This window comes from Sitophilus oryzae, unplaced genomic scaffold (assembly GCF_002938485.1).
Source record: "Sitophilus oryzae breed Bouriz unplaced genomic scaffold, Soryzae_2.0 scaffold_1740_pilon_pilon, whole genome shotgun sequence".
NCBI lineage: Eukaryota > Metazoa > Arthropoda > Insecta > Coleoptera > Curculionidae > Sitophilus > Sitophilus oryzae.
This window is the reverse complement of record NW_022146436.1, coordinates 137,420-154,288: the sequence shown is the minus strand read 5'-3', so window position 1 is coordinate 154,288 and position 16,869 is coordinate 137,420. Positions and strand designations below refer to the sequence as shown.

General features: G+C 32.1%; 1 protein-coding gene across 1 annotated transcript in view; it reads right to left on the bottom strand.

Moving 5' to 3' along the window:
* The window catches only part of LOC115881804 (glycine receptor subunit alpha-2-like), an 88,334-nt gene that overhangs the window by 34,364 nt on the left and 37,101 nt on the right, over positions 1–16,869 (bottom strand). Inside the window, exon 6 of the mRNA XM_030899474.1 lies at positions 9,684–9,833. Coding sequence (XP_030755334.1) covers positions 9,684–9,833 — 150 coding nt within the window. The remainder of the gene's footprint in view (positions 1–9,683; positions 9,834–16,869) is intronic.

Below are 16,869 nucleotides of genomic sequence, written 5' to 3'. Positions count from 1 at the left end.
GAAGTAACAGTTAAATGGAATACTGTAACTGGTTTAAATATATCAAGAGAATGTTGCCGAAAATATATCCACAAATGCGGTCTGAGGTTTTACAAGGTAAACTTTATTTTGTGTGGATAATCAATTACCTGAAGATTATTGATACAAATTCATATTTAGGCCAAAGAAAAACCGCTACTGACAGAAAGTCAAAAGAAACATCGCTACACTTGGGCAAAATCTAAATTATCGTGGACACAAAATGATTGGAATAAGGTCATATTTAGCGATGAATCTAAATTTGATGTTTGCGTTGGAGATAATCGAAAACGAATAATACGAAATAAAGCAGAAGCCTTTCATAAAGATTGCTTAAAGAGGATTGTTAAATTTTCTAAGGAGATTATGGTTTGGGGTTGCATGTCAGCAGGAGGTTTGGGAAAATTAAATTTTATAGATGGCACTGTTAACGCCCAAAAATATCAATATATTCTTGAGACCTCACTTTTGCCTAGTGCTCAAGAATTGTTTCCAAACGAAGACTATATTTTCCAACAAGATGGAGCATCGTGCCGTTCAGCAAGATCAAATAAAAATTGGTTCGATAATAATAATATAAAGGTTCTATCCCATCCTTCAAGTAGTCCGGACCTCAATGTTGTAGAAACTGTGTGGCATAAAATGAAGCAATATTTAAGAAACCACCCTCAACGAACAATTTTTGATTTGCGGACAAAACTGCAGGAAATTTGGGATAATTTTTCTCCTCAAATGTGCCAATCTTTGATAAATACAATGCCATTAAGAATTCAGGCAGTTGTTAAGGCGAAAGGTGATGTAACTCCGTATTAAACAAATTTCTTTTTGTGCTGTCCCAATATATAGTTGTCAGCAAATTTGGCTTGATTTTGTCAAAATAAGCTATTATCAAAAGTGATTTGTTTGCAAAGTTATAAAAATATAGTAAAATTGTCTAGATCATATTATAATGTTTGAATTTAGAATAATAAACAAAATAAATTGAGTCGTTTTAACAAATTACTATTTTTATTGCAAAAAAGACAACCAAACCAAACCAAACCAACATATAGTTGTTAGGGCTCGTAGTAGATTAAACTTACAAGAAATAAAACCCAGACAAAATCCAGTGGTTCTCAAAATTTAAGCATAAAATCATTTTGGACTTATTTGAAAAAAAGTAAAGAGAAAATATGTTTCTTTTATCGAGATCTACCAGCCCTGAAAACATTTGCACTTATTTAAGACTGTATAGAGTATTTTTTTTTTCTTTTTTTTTCTTCGGGGGAGACGGATATAAACCTCCTGTATTTTTTAGTTTTTTGTATCTGTGGCGAAGTACTCAGGTGTCTTTTATATTGACCTATATATCACAAAAGTATAAATAATATTGATAATATAATTAATATGAAATAATTAATAAATTAATGGCATGTGCCTGGAATTAGTACATTTAACAATAATACACTAATTAAATAAAATTTTGTTATTACCAATTTGAGGTAAATCTAATAAAGCTTTTTACCATTCAGTTTATAGAACTGTCAGCAACACCTTGTGATACTGACATAGTTAAATATATTTTCAATGCATAAAAATGAATGTAAATAAGGAACAGCAGAATGACTTACCAACTATAGAAGAAAACGATGTTAGCGATGTTTCTGATTTTGAGTTTTTTTATAATAACAAATTTAAGGAGAAAATAGAAGAGCTACCGGCAGGTAAGTTTTATTTAGTAATTATAATCTATAAAGCTTTACTGATATATCTCATAAACAATTAAATCTTTAAAGAATTATTTAAATGATAGGCAAATTATTGCATATACGGTTTCAGTTTTTATACGATTAATAGTTACCAACTAATATACACACATGGCCAAAATTATTGCATATAACGATATTTTTATTTTATTTTGGACCTAATATGATTCTTTTTATATTTTTGAACATATTGGCTTACTACGCGACTAACTAATATAAAATTAAAAATCTAAGTGCAACTAGGCTGTTATTATAATTTTATTTCATAATGAGTGAAAATCAACAAAAACGAATTTCATTTTAAACAGAAAATATTAAAAACAATTTTAATTATTTCTCACAACTAATAGTCTGTATTGCTTCCTCGAGCCTCAATGCAAGCTGTGAGACGACGTGGCATGCTCTCAATTAAGTTGTCCAGAAGATGTTGAGGAATAGCTTCCCATGTTTCGCGCGCAGCAATTTTCAATTCATTTAAGGTATGGGGGGATCATTCCTTTTGGCAATATGGCGTTTTAGCATGTCCCAAGCATGCTCGATCACATTCATATCTGAAGACATCGGTGGCCACCACAGTTTTCTTATACCCTCTTCCTCACAAAATTCGCGTACCGCTAAAGTGCGATGGGGGGTAGCATTATCGCCCATGTAAACAAATTCATCCCCCACTGCCCCTAGAAATGGACGCACAATAGGCTCTAAAACGTCTCTAAGATATGAGGCACCTGTCATTGTGCCATCAATAATAACAAGAAGAGTTCGAGCTCCGTGCATTATAGCTGCCCATACCACAAATTACCTATAACAGATGCGAAAGAAAGCGACTGCATCGGAAACCGCTCGGCAAACCCGACACGCCTATTGAGTGGTGTAAATATACCAGTCGTTTAGTCTGGAAACCTATGCTGTGTCGTATTCGCTTGCTGGAATGACATAGTGCGTGGTTATATGTTTCTTTTTAAAAACGCGTGTAGGATTTTTGTTGAACTTTTGAACTGTTATTTCTAAGTTTTGGTAATTTGTATATCTTATTTAAAATGGGATGCAAATGTGTTTATTTATAAGGAAGAAAAAGATATTTATAGTATAAAAAATTAATTTATTTAACAAAATTTTATTAAAAATGTGACAAAATAGTTACCTTTCTATTGGTTCTATCGGACTTTTTTCGACTATATAAATCTTTATTTGTAAACTTTAATACATCAAATATTTTCAATCTAATAAATCATTTAATGATGTCAATAAGAGGAAATTTCTCACATGGGTGGTCAAATTTTATAGTTTTCATTATATCAAACAGCCTCTGAGAAATGTTTTCAACTCAAAATGCCTTTAATTATGTTTGACTACATCATTAAAAAGGATCTTCAAATAAATCAATGTGATATTTGTCTAAAATTTACAAAAGAATCCGAATCTCTGGATAACTCGAAATTATTTACCCATTTAAAAGCCTTTGATCATGAAAGTGGAAAAATTTGTTCATTTTATTTACAGGCTGGAAAAATTATTTATATTAAATTTTGATGAGTTTTGCACTGAAGAAAACATTCAGAGGCTGTTTGATATAATGAAAACTATTGAATTTGACCACCCATGTGACAAATTTCCTCTTATTTACATCATTAAATTATTTATTAGATTGAAAATAGTTTATGCATTAAAGTTTACAAAAAATAGAGATTTATATAGTCGAAAAAAGTCCGATAGAACCAATAGAAATGTAACAATTTTGTCACATCTTTCACAAGAAATTCAAAACTTGGAGCAGTTAAGGCAGAAAATATTTAATGCCTTTGACACTGTCACCCCTGATATATTATCCAATGTTAGGAGGGGATTTTATGATCGTTTGTGATATTATATAGAAAAGTCCACAAATTTCGAGACATAGGAAAATCAATTCCATTTAGCGTGTGTCCAAATTTTGACAAGTTTTCAAAATGACAGTTTTGTTTAGACTGACGTTTAATTTCACCTGACTTCTCGGTGAATGATTTCTTTTATGGGGGTACATAAAATCTAAAATTTACGGCCATGAAGAAATTCAAAACTTGGAGCAGTTAAGGCAGAAAATATTTAATGCCTTTGACACTGTCACCCCTGATATGTTATCCAATGTGAGGAGGGGATTTTTTGATCGTTTGGGTTATTGTTTAATGCAAGAGGGGAGGCACTTTTGAACAATTTTTGTAATTTTTTAAATTTCATTATCCTGTTTTTTTACCGTTTACCCATTACCTACCTTGACGAACATGGGAAAACGAAGGTCCTTTTCAGGACCACAGATATTTTGATTGAGAAAATTGGTAACTTTTATTTGGATTAAAAAACAAAAGTGGTTAATATAATACCAATTTAAAAGTGTTTTAGTAGTTTTAATACACACTATGATATAAAATTTATTATTATTATAATGTACATTATTAATACTATTGTTCATTCGAAATGGCATTAAGGCCCAATTGCAACAATGATTTAAATTTTTCTTAAAGATAAGTAGAGCTTAGAATTAGCTGTACTTATATTTACTTTAATATTCACCTTAAATGAGGGAATTTGACTGATACAATTTTTGAATTTGAATTGTTTTTAATGATACTAACAATTTTAGTTTAATTTTTAATAAAATTTATTTAATATTAATAGAATCCAAGAGATTTGAAACCCTCTTTAGCGATTTATAACATTCTCAAATGAATTAGAGGTGCCCTTATTTTCTATGAAAATCACACAGCTTTTTTCATAGTCGCTGCAGTTGCTATAGCTATAAAAACTAATTTTTTAAGGTGTGAAAATTGCGACACACGCTAAATGGACTTGATTTTTCGTATGTCTCGAAGTCTGTGGACCTTTTTGTATGCCTCGATAACATATTGGTGCAGATTATTTTCACCCAAACAAAATTGTTTGGGTGAAAATAATTGGGTTATTATTTAATAATAACCCAAACTATACATTGATGCGGATTGTCTATGAACTCTTTCTGAAGGTCACAGAAACCTGAACGCGTAATTCGGTGTTCTTTCGCATCTGTTGTAGTTAATTTGTGCCCATACCATAATGCTTCCCCATATAAACGGGACACGGGGTTGAGCTGCATTCAAGCGTGCTCGTCTTCCAGATGCTCTCCAGACCAAAGTTCGTCGCAAGTCTGACACTAGGCCTATTCTTGTTTCATCACTAAACATAACGAAATTCCAATTAGGTCCATTTGCTCTCATCTCAGCCCATTGTAGTCGCATAATTTTGTCCTGTAAATTAAGCTTCGGAAGACGTAGAGGCCTCCTTAAATGGAATCCTCTCTCATGGAGTCTTCTTGCTATGGTCTTTCTTGAAACATTTACTCCTTCAAGGCAAGCTAACTCATTTTTAATAACAGTACTAGAAAGCAAGGGGTTGCGTCGTGCAATTAGGGATATTTGACGGTCTTGCACGGCAGTAGTAACTCTCTTTCTGCCTCTTCCAGGCCGGTCTGTAACCTCATTTGTCTCCCTGATTTTTTTTAATATTCGCAAAACATTGCTTTGATTAACTCCTACAATTTCAGCTATTGCAACTTGCCGGTAGCCCTGTTGAGACAGTGTTACTATTCTGACTCTATTAAACTGTGAAATAATGTTTCTAGGCAGTTTAAGGCTAAAACAATGGTCAAATTTCTTCTGAAACCCAAGAGACCACAAATCGAAATGTGCAAGAATTTGTAATAATATTGGGTCTAAATGACAAACACTGTTTACCATATCCATTTTAACAAAAAAATGTTTATTACAGATTATCAAAGTTATGTATAAAAAAAGATTCTTTAAATTCCTTTCCGTATATTTTGAAACGATATATGCAATAATTTTGCCCCCCCCCCCATGTGTATATTTAAATAATATGTCCCGTCATATAAATTTCAAAAAAAGCATGTTATGTCATATATTTTTTTATCTTAACAGCTCAATATATGATTCTCGAATATTCTTTTCTAGACTTTCACATCGATAGCTCTAAAATCTCATTACTGGCTTGTTTATGTGTCTTTTGGAATTGTTTAAATGATATTTTCAAAATCAGTAACTGGGAAACGGTTGCTTTGAGGTACATTGTGTTATTTCGATTTTTGCTTAGAATTGAAATATGTAATAATATACAGGGGGTTCTATTTAAAAAAATGAAACTTTGATGTGCCACGACTTTATGAACCACCCTGTATACTTAAATTTATTACTCGCTAATAGATATTAAAAATCCTATAACTTTTGTATTTAACTTTTTGCTGTACCTCCTATATTTTACCTAATAATCGACCATTTCCATACATAAAAGTGACCCTGTATATCTCGCAGGCGTATCGAATAACTCGCAACATTTTGCAAAAAGACTAGGCGTATTATAAAACGCCGGCGTTTTTAACAATAGAAGGATATTTACTAAGAAATGAAAACTAGTCAGATTGTACAAGACATTTTACGCGGGATTGGTAAAACTAACCTAAATTTATCCAACGACATTTCTTTAACGTCTCTTTCAAAATTAGGAAATAGTGGCACAAAAAGTGATAATTCTGTTAAATAGAGTATGGTTAAGGACGATTATTATAAAGATCTAAATTCATTCTATTCTAAAAGAACAAAAGTTCCAAAAAAAAAAGAAAGCAAGTTCATCGAATTACAGAGTATAATAATTAAATGAGATATTAATGTTAAGGTTTTTTAATATATTTTGTATTTCAAATTATGTTACTTATAATTATAATTTATGAAATAGGTTTCAAGTTGTTTTCGTCTAAACAAAATAAAATTTTGACATAAATTATCGTTTTTGTATAAAATATGGGGTATTTTTATTAAAGCGTAAATTATTCAATATGCTTATGCTCATAGCTGACTAAACTTTGATCATTTTTTAATCTACCTCGCACCGATTTGGCATCTTGTAAAACGACTCAAGACAGGCACTCATTTTGCAGAAGTGTACAGAAAATATCGTCATTGTTTAATATTCCTAATTCTGATTAGGCTTTTTGCACAGTGAATGAAAATAGATAGACTTTTTATAAAAATTCCTTATTTTGTTTAAAAATCCGGCGTTTTAAAATATGCCTAGTCTTTTTGCAAAAAGTCTGATTATTCTGCGCCTGCGACATATACATTTCTATACAAACTCTTTTGTATCTTTGTAGAGAGACGAGTGCAGTACTTAGAAAGTTTCAGAAATATATTAAATCAGCGACAAAGAAATGAAGATTTAGTCCAGGGAGTCATTATTCTTGCGGTTGTAGTAGTATTAACTATATTTGGTGTTATGTATTTCTTAGGGTAAACCATTTTACTATCTTGTAAAACGTAAGCTTGGAAAATATAATATAATAAATTTCATATAGTTGAGTTTAGGTAATAAAAATCTATTACTGATGACATTTTACGTAAAAATCTTTCAGAGAAGACCATAACAAATTAGATGTTTTTTGTATTGACTATTCATAAAATTTCACACAAAAATCGGCTCATTAAAAAATTCTTATTATGGAGACTTATTCTGTGACACTGTATACCGGGCACGTCTCAAAAGTGGCTCACCCCTTTAATAGGCTTTTTTATTTTTTCAGATAAAAAAAAGAGATTTGGTATGTTAGTATATGTTATGTATTATGTTAGTATTCAATTAATTATTTTCGGTCACTTGTCCTGTTTCACCGGAAATGACTACAACTTTTAATTTTTAAATGGCACTCTCGGTATTTTTTTTATAGTGCCATGGCTATGTTAAAATCACTAATTTTTAGTTAAGGAGATTTGGAAAAATAGATCGTCTAATATTTTTAGTATCTTGTCCTGGCAGGTTAAAGATGCCCAAATCATATGTTTTACTCATATCTCAATTTTTCAAATGGGACGAGGGTGGCTCATTATCATATTTGGAAAATACATTTTTTACGAATAATTTGACACCACACACTTGGTATTTCGGGTCAAATTGTCGTTATGAACCGCATATTATAATTTATAATTTCAAATAAACCATATGCGATAATGTCAAAAGTTGACAGAATATATATCTGTCTTTTCAGAGTGTTATTTTCTATCGAAAAAAGTAAAAAAAAATACCGAGGGTGTCATTTAAAAATCAAAAGTTTTATTCATTTCCGGTGAAACAGGAAGTAACCGAAAACAATTGAATACGTCAATCAATCCTAATTTATGTCATATACTAACACACCAAATCTCGTTTTCTTAACTGAAAAAAATAACAAAGTTAGGGAGGGTCAAGTTTCATTTAGCCGAAATCTGTTAAAAAAAGAAAAAAAATGTAATTTTGGTACCTCAGGGAGTATATTACTAAAAAAATTTTGCCGCGGAAATGCGTCACCATTTTTTGAATGCGGTAACGAAATGACATACATGAAAAATTAATGTTATTTCATATTTTAGACGTCTTTGTAACTACTAATACGAAAATGAAATTCCGCCTAAATGCGCTGTTGCCATTTTTTGAATACGGTTTAGAAGTAACGAAATGAGATATATAAAAAATTAATATTATTTTATATTGTAGACTTATTTTTAAGCACTCATACAAAAATAAAAATCCGCGTAAATGCGTTGTTTCACCACTATGTAGTGATCTTCTTCCCGACATTTGACACAGATCAATGAATAATGTCTATTCTTATCAACTTAATATCGCTATGGTCAATAAATGCGAAAATTAAAAAAAAATGTCAATAAAGCATAAAAACGACAAGTAAACCAAACCAAACCGTAAGAAAACAACCAAACCAGATCAAACCAAACCAACTAAACCCACTACCACCAAACCCAAAAAATAACCAAACCAAACCAAACCAAACCGAAAGTTTGTAAAAAAGTTGAGTATACTATGGAAAACTTCGAAATATTGAAGATTTTCCATTACACATATGATATATCCATTACCATTACACATATGATAAATTTCCGCAGAAAAAGTTATAGCAAATTATTAATCAAACAAAAATATGTAGTTCTTATCTACCTATCATATTTCGGCACTTCTAAACCCGGAAAAAATGAAAATTATTGTGATAAAAATATATTTTCGAATAGAAATTAGTTTCCATCGTTATATTAAATGTTTTTACGCCATTCTAATAATGAGAAAACTATTAAAAACACCGTAAAGTTTTAAATTTTAGTTAATAATAGAAAAATTTAAAATTCGAGTTTTCTCAAAAATAAGAATTTCCGCGGTAAAAATCAAATCATGTAGTGCTAGTTTCCTTGTATAGAATCATCCTATAAACCGATATTCTATGTAACTGATTTCGGCTAAACGAAACTTGAGCCAAAAGTTATAGGGGTGAGCCACTTTTCAGACGCTGGGGTATTGACATTATTACAAAGTAACTATACCCAGTTGAAGAGCATGAAATACTTTGACGATTTTAGAACTAAGAATCAAAATTAGAGTTTAATTTTATTATTAATTTAGAAACAATTGTGTAAAATAAATAAAATTTAGTTAACCAAATATTAATATATCAAACGTTGTGTTTAATGATGTTTAACAGTTGAAGGTGTGGTTGAAGGGTCCAGGGGAAAACTTGATAAGCCCTATTTTACTAATTTTACATCACAGTTCTTTCCGTGTATTCTATAGTTTTACTAGGCACATATCATAGGATTTAACAATTTATTGCCCTGCAGAGTTTATACATTTTGTAGGGACCAGTGAGACTACTATAATATCGTAAAATCCTAAAATTGAGAAACTGACGCTTATCAAGTTATTCCCCTGGACCCTTCAGTTACTTGCATGTTGTCGATCTAGAATTGTCTAATACATAATAGATTGTATAAATTCATCCCATTATTCCAAATTATGTAAACAGCCGTAAAGTACATATTTATTAGTATTTTTTGTATTTGCATTTCAAAATTTCACACTTACCAAGACCACCCGTGTTGAAAGAAGCACGTGAGACATTCTCTTCTGTCCAATATGAATCTAGTACAAATTCGGTTAAGTGGAGATTGTTTGCAATTTGAACTCTATTCTGATTGGCCCATTTCAGCACCAAGTTTAAGTCGTCATACGACCCTAGAAATAATAATAATATATAGATGTGCTACAAGAATATGCAAAAGTCTATATTATTATAATAAAAAGGTGTTGTTATTGGTTAATAAAATTGATTCTTTTTATTTCCGCTGTATATCATTAGGTAAATACTATTAAAATTACTACTGTGACGAAATAAAATACAAAATTAGATCCCATCAAAAACATAGAATGTAAAAAAATGCCAAGTCTCGTAACATAATTCTTCCACTATAAAAAGTTGTGAGATCTCATGTAAAACCAAAAGTCAGTTTATTTTGTTTAATTTCTCTTTAAGCACCTATTTAACAATTTTGTCACAAATTGTTAGTATCAATATTAGTCATTTTTATTTCTGTAATAATTATAACGACTTGCCAATTTGTACAGCACCATAATTATAAAAGAATATTCTACCATTTCAATTACTAAGTATATACAGGGTGAGTTTCCTACGATGTTCTCTATGGGTATCTCGGAAACTACTAGAGATAGAGAGTCGGTTAAATAGGGAAAGAATTGCAGTTTTGTGGGGTCATAAATATGCTCCTTTCAGATTTTTGCAAAAGTTCATGGCTTACTAGATATTTCGAAAAAAACAAATTACGGCTATTTTAAAAATTGCTCCTAATTCCATTATAAGCTATTTTAGACAAAAAGTTTTCAGATAAAAGTTGTAGATAATCACATCCTTAATGAGACACTCTCCTCCGTTTTCTCCTGAAGCCTGTCATTTTTGACATATGACACAAACATATGTTTTTTTAAATGAAAAGCATAGTTGGCCATGACTTCATAAAAAGCGCCATTTTTTAAGCTTTTCAGCGATATAAGCTATAATATGTTTTCTTCGAAAAATTACTGAGTTATAGCCAATTCTTATTATTTTTAAATAATTTCACTTAGTTAGCCATGGAAACAACTTCAATCGCCGTTGCTCTCAGAAATGTGAAGCTGTCACATCCAAACTTTGTAAATAAACAAAAATTGTAAATATGAATTTTTCAAATGAAGAAAAGCGTGTAGATACTCGCGCATCAATAGAGTGGTTCTTGCATCACTTTCATTATGACTCCCCCCATAATGAAAGAAATGTTAAAAATTATTTATATCATAATTATGCAAACTTAGGGATAGGAAGAGGTGGACCAATTGCATGGGCCTCCTTGATCATCTGACCTATCCATTTTAGAATTTTTTATGCGGTATGGTTAACAATCAAGTTTACAAAAGAATTTATGAATTAAGAGAGGCACTCGAATTGGCGGTACGAGAGAAGTTTAATTAAGTCGACCGGTCCTTCTGTGAGAATAGGTAGTAATTCAGTTTTAAAAAGATGCAACTCAAAACAATGCGGATTTTTTGAACACTTTCTAAACTAACTTAAAGTGTATGCAGTGATATTATTTTTTTAAGTTTTAGTTTGTGTAGTGTAAATTGTAAGGAACCGTTTAGTAATCTGACTTTTTTTAAGTTATAAATCATAACAGAATAAGAATACCATGCAATTTAATTGAAATTAGTCAAGAAAGATAAGAATTGGCAATAACTAAATTTAACTTTTGATAATGTCTTTAAAACCGTTCTCTAAGAAAAGTAACATTCACCGGTCAACGTATCCTCGAAAATGTATGGTCAAAAAAAGTTGAACCAATAATCCTACACGCTTTTCTTCATTTGAAAAATTTATATTTACAATTTTTGCTTATTTTAATTTACAAAGTTTGGATGTGACAGCTTCACATTTCTGAGAGCAAAGGCGATTAAACTTGTTTCCATGACAAACTAAGTGAAATTGTTTGAAAATGATAAGAATTGGCTATAACTCAGTAATTTTTCGAAGAAAACATATTATAGCTTATATCGCTGAAAAGCTTAAAAAATGGCGCTTTTTATGAAGTCATGGCCAAGTATGGTTTCCAGTTAAAAAAACATATGTTGGTGTCATGTGTCAAAAATGACAGGCTTTAGAAGAAAACGGAGGACACAGTCTCATTAAGGATGTGATTATCTACAACTTTTATCTGAAAACTTTTTGTCTAAAATAGCTTATAATGGAATTAGGGGCAATTTTTAAAATAGCCGAAATTTGTTTTTTTCCAAATATCTAGTAAGCCATAAACTTTTTCAAAAATCTGAAAGGCGCATATTTATGACCCCACAAAACTGCAATTCTTTCCCCATTTAACCGACTCTCTATCTCTAGTAGTTTCCGAGATACCCATAGAGAACATTGTAGGAAACTCACCCTGTATAAACAGTGCCCTTAAAAATAAAGCTTTTTAATTAGTATAGATATTATCATATCTTGCATTTGCCAAGTCATTATAATTATTACAGAAACAAAGATGATTAATATTGATACTAACAATTTATAACAAAAAGGCGTATGCGCTGGACTAAGCAGCTTAATATAGCACTTCTTAGAGCGTACTATCGTGCTACAAATTTGGAAACGGACTTAACCGCTTATAGAACAAAATTGGAATTAGAGTGGATTCAGGGGCGTAGATAGGTGTATGCTATGGGGGTGGTACTATGATTAAGTCGCAAAAAAAATCACCGTCGGAATTTTTTTGTCGAATTAAAACGACGGCGATTTTTTTGTCTTCAAAAAGATATAAAAACATAACACAAAAATTAAAATATAGATTTGTAAATAACATAAACAAAAATGAAACAACGACGTTTATTAGTTAATTTTCTATAAACTATAAATAAAAAACTCTAAACTATCAAAAAAAAATATAAAAACTATAAACTATAAATAAAACTACAAAACAAAATCAAGTTTTCTAGTACGCTGTTTGGAAAACCTATCAATAACAGCATCAACATTTATTTCAATATCTTTATGGGTATTGATTAGAGTTAACCCCACTAATCTGTCCTGGCCAATAAGAACACTTTGTGTGCTTTTAATTAGGTCGAACATATTATAAACGATAAATCAACATAATTAAAAGCATACAAAGTGTTCTTATATGTCGGATATTAATTAAAAAAAATCCTTTCATAGTCAATGACTATTTCAATTCTCGTATCTCGTCAAGCGTCAGGGGGGGGGTACTGTCCCCCAGTACCCCCCCTTATCTACGCCCTTGAGTGGATTACAGAACAGCCAACTATGAAGATGGATGCACAATGCCTCTCTGGCCAAGTCAGATCAATAATAAGAACGAACGTATTCACTCTAGCAGAGATAGAACAAATAAAAGCATCCATTCGTCAACAAAACATTGGAGAATTACAAACAGAAATTCCAAATGAGCCAGAGGTCCGAAGCCGTTTTTCACGATATCGACTTAAGTTACAGGGGAATAAGATTGGAGGCAAGGCCTAACATAAGTAGAATCCCTAGTGACCGAAAAAGTAAAGAACTTTGCCGAAAGATCAACAATATTGTAAAACCAATAATGGACGACAGCGGGAGTCTGGAAGAGACATGTCATCTTATATACTGTGCGGCAGCTACAATCTGTGAAATTCTAAAAATAAAACCAGCTAGCAATATCACCAAAGAACACAGCTCGCCCCCATGGGAAAACAGACTGATAAGGAAAATCGACAACACTAGAAAACAAATTGGAACTTTGTACGCAATTCTAAAACCCAAAACACCACCATCAAAAAAACTCAAGCATAAAATTCTTCAGCTGGCAAAAAATGAAAAAATCAAACCGTCAAATCCGCGTTATCTCCGCGCGATGCTCCTAGAGGAACATCGTGAAAAATTGAGGCAGAAACTAAAAGCATATGCTAACAGACTCAAGAGGTACAGAAAGCGAACCAAACGTTATAAAGAAAATCTTCTATTTACAAAAAACCAAAAACAGTTTTACCCACAACTCAGCACAGCCGGAAATCAAGTAAATAACACGCGCCATCAGCGTCAAAACATGTTCGCATATTGGAGTGATATCTGGAGTGTAGGCGTACAACACGAAGATAGAGCGTTCTGGATACAGGAGGAGACTGATAAATGGGCAAACGTCCAACCCATGGAAAACATACAAATTAGAACAGAGGATATTACCCATGGACCCAAAACAATAAAAAACTGGGCAGCCCCCGGACCAGATGGGATTCATAATTTCTGGTGGATGCAGATAACATCCAGTCACAATGCCCTCGCACGCCAATTTAGCGAATCTCTTAATAAACCTGCGTGTATCCCAGAATTTTTCACTAGAGGAATCACAATAATGTTACCAAAAAAAGGAGACCTACAAGAACAAAAAAATTATAGGTCTATCACCTGCCTTCCAACGGCATATAAAATACTTACATCTATAATGACAAAAAAAATAGGCGAATACGTCTCGCAAAACCAAATAATGGCATGGGAGCAAAATGGATGCAGGAAAGGGGCAAGAGGATGCAAGGAGAACCTAGTGATAAACACAAGCATTACAAGACACGCTAAAATAAAGACTCGAAATGCGTCTGTGGCTTGGATAGATTACCGCAAAGCATTCGATTCCATGCCGCATTCTTGGCTACTTCGTGTGCTAGAAATATATAAAGTCGACAAACAAATTGCAGATCTTTTAAAACATCTCATGAAGACTTGGAGCACAGTTTTACAAGTCAATGGTAAAAATGAGGTTTACATCACTGAGCGGCTCCCTATCAGGCGAGGAATATTCCAAGGAGATAGCCTTAGTCCACTTTGGTTCTGTCTTGCCCTTAACCCCCTTAGTAGCCCACACGGATACAAAATAAGTCCTAACACCACAATCACGCACCTTTTCTATATGGACGACCTTAAATTATATGCTAGGGGTCCCGACCAACTTGGCAGCCAATTAGAAACAGTAACAGCTTTTAGTGCGGCAGTCCATATGGAACTGGGAATTGACAAATGCGCGAGGATACATATAACCAAAGGTAAAGTCCAGGATCCGGAAACTATAACACTGATGGATGGAACATCAATAGAAGGAATAGGTATCGAACAAGAATACAAGTATCTGGGAATTGAACAAGCATTTAACATCAAAGAAACATTAAACAGAGAACGGGTTAAAAAAGAATTTTACTATAATATACTAACAATTTATAACAAAATTGTTGAATAAGTGCTTAAAGAGAGAATAAATAAAATAAACTGGCTTGGTTTTACATGAGATCTCACAACTTCTTATAGTGGAAGAATTGTGTTGCGAGACTTGGTATTTTTTACATTCTATGTTTTTGATGGGATCTCATTTCTTTTTGTAGGTTATCCTCCTATTTTTTCTCGGGTAATATATCGTTCAAAATAATATTAAAGAAGCTTGACTAGGCGATAATTCATAAACTTTGAATTATCCGCGTATTTGTCGTATCCGCAAGTATAACGCAAATAGCAATGGAAAGATCAATGTTGGGGCTATCTCTGAGATAGCTCCAAAGAAGAAGATGTCATTGATGCCATAGAGAAAATAATTACATTGAAATGGAATTGGGCAGGGCACATTGCAAGGCTAAACGATGACCGATGGACGAAGAAAATAATAGAATGGAGACCAAGACATGATGCATTCAGGAGCAGAGGCCGTTTTCCAGCCAGATGGCATGATGACTTAAGACGTATCCACAGTTACTGGATGCAAATAGCTGAAGATGGAGAAGAAAACGAGGGAAGAGTTATGGAAGAAAACGAGGGATGCCTACGTCCAGCAGTGGACTTTAGTGGCTGGTTGATGATGATGATGATGAAAGTCAAAACTTGTTGTAGCATCAGTACCAATCACTGATCAAAATTCAAAATCATCTAACTGCATAGTCCCGACAACTATTTCAATCATTTTTGATCTCCCCTAATAATGCTTTGGTGTATTGTAGTAGATTAGTTAAATGTTAACAGTAATGTTTTGTCGTCCAATGTATTATACAGGGTTCTGCAAATTCGAGGTACGAGCAATGGTATTTCAGTAACCGTAATAGATTCGAACATGATTAAATTGGGGCAAAGTTGCGCTTTAGGATGTTCATCAAGATGTCATCAAAAAAGTTTTAAAAATTTCAATGATTGTTGAGATTTTTGAAAAAAAAACGATTTTTTTTAAATCAATTTTATTTTTTCCTGTCATTCTCATAGTCACTTTATTAGGGCTATCTGGTGGTATTTTTATGTTTTCAAATTATCTGATAATTTGTGGGATACAGAGGCCAAGTTAATTTTTTTTAAATACGGATCTGATGCATTTCTTATTTCAGATTTTGAAAGAACATGAATTTGAAGAAGATTTTGAATCCTACACCCGGCATTTCATCAGCCGACTATTTTTATTAAAATAAAAATAGTTTGGGTACCTAGGTCGACGCAGCCTTAAATGAGTACTTGGGATTCACAATCCTGACGTAATAATAGGCGGTTAAAGCGTAGTGCTAGCCATATTACCTTCCTTGTATACCGAACGGCTCTAGCATGGCAAGCTGTACCTTGTTATTCCCAAGGCGTTAAACGGAGCTATTATTATATTATTATTATGAAAGAACTTGGCCTCCTGAGTAGAATGATATGCCACATTTAATTTTTTTTTGTTATTAAAATTAAACTAATTTCAAGTCCGGCTCTGTTTTTTTTAATATTTAATCTATTCATCGTTACAATATTGATAAGCTTTCGAACTTAACAATGACGTGGGGTAAAACATTGAATACGGAAAATCAAATGCAATAAAATAATAAAAAATAATATAAATATAATATAATATAAACAATCAAATAATTTTCCCTCAACAATCAAACCTTTTCGACATGTAGAGCATTAGAAACTAGGTTGTAAAAGTTGATTTATTTATAATAACTACGACTAATATTATGCATATTATTAGATAGTACACTGAAATTTCAAATTCACATAAAAAAATCACGTTAAAAATAATCTTTAAATTGCTGACCTGGATATTATTTATTTCAATCTTTCAATTGGCTCGATTTTCCTTATTCGGTGTTAATTAGCACTGATCAATATTGTTGCGATGAATATAATCAGATTAAATAAATTGAAAAAAACAGAGTCGGACTAAATAGTTTTGTTATTGTT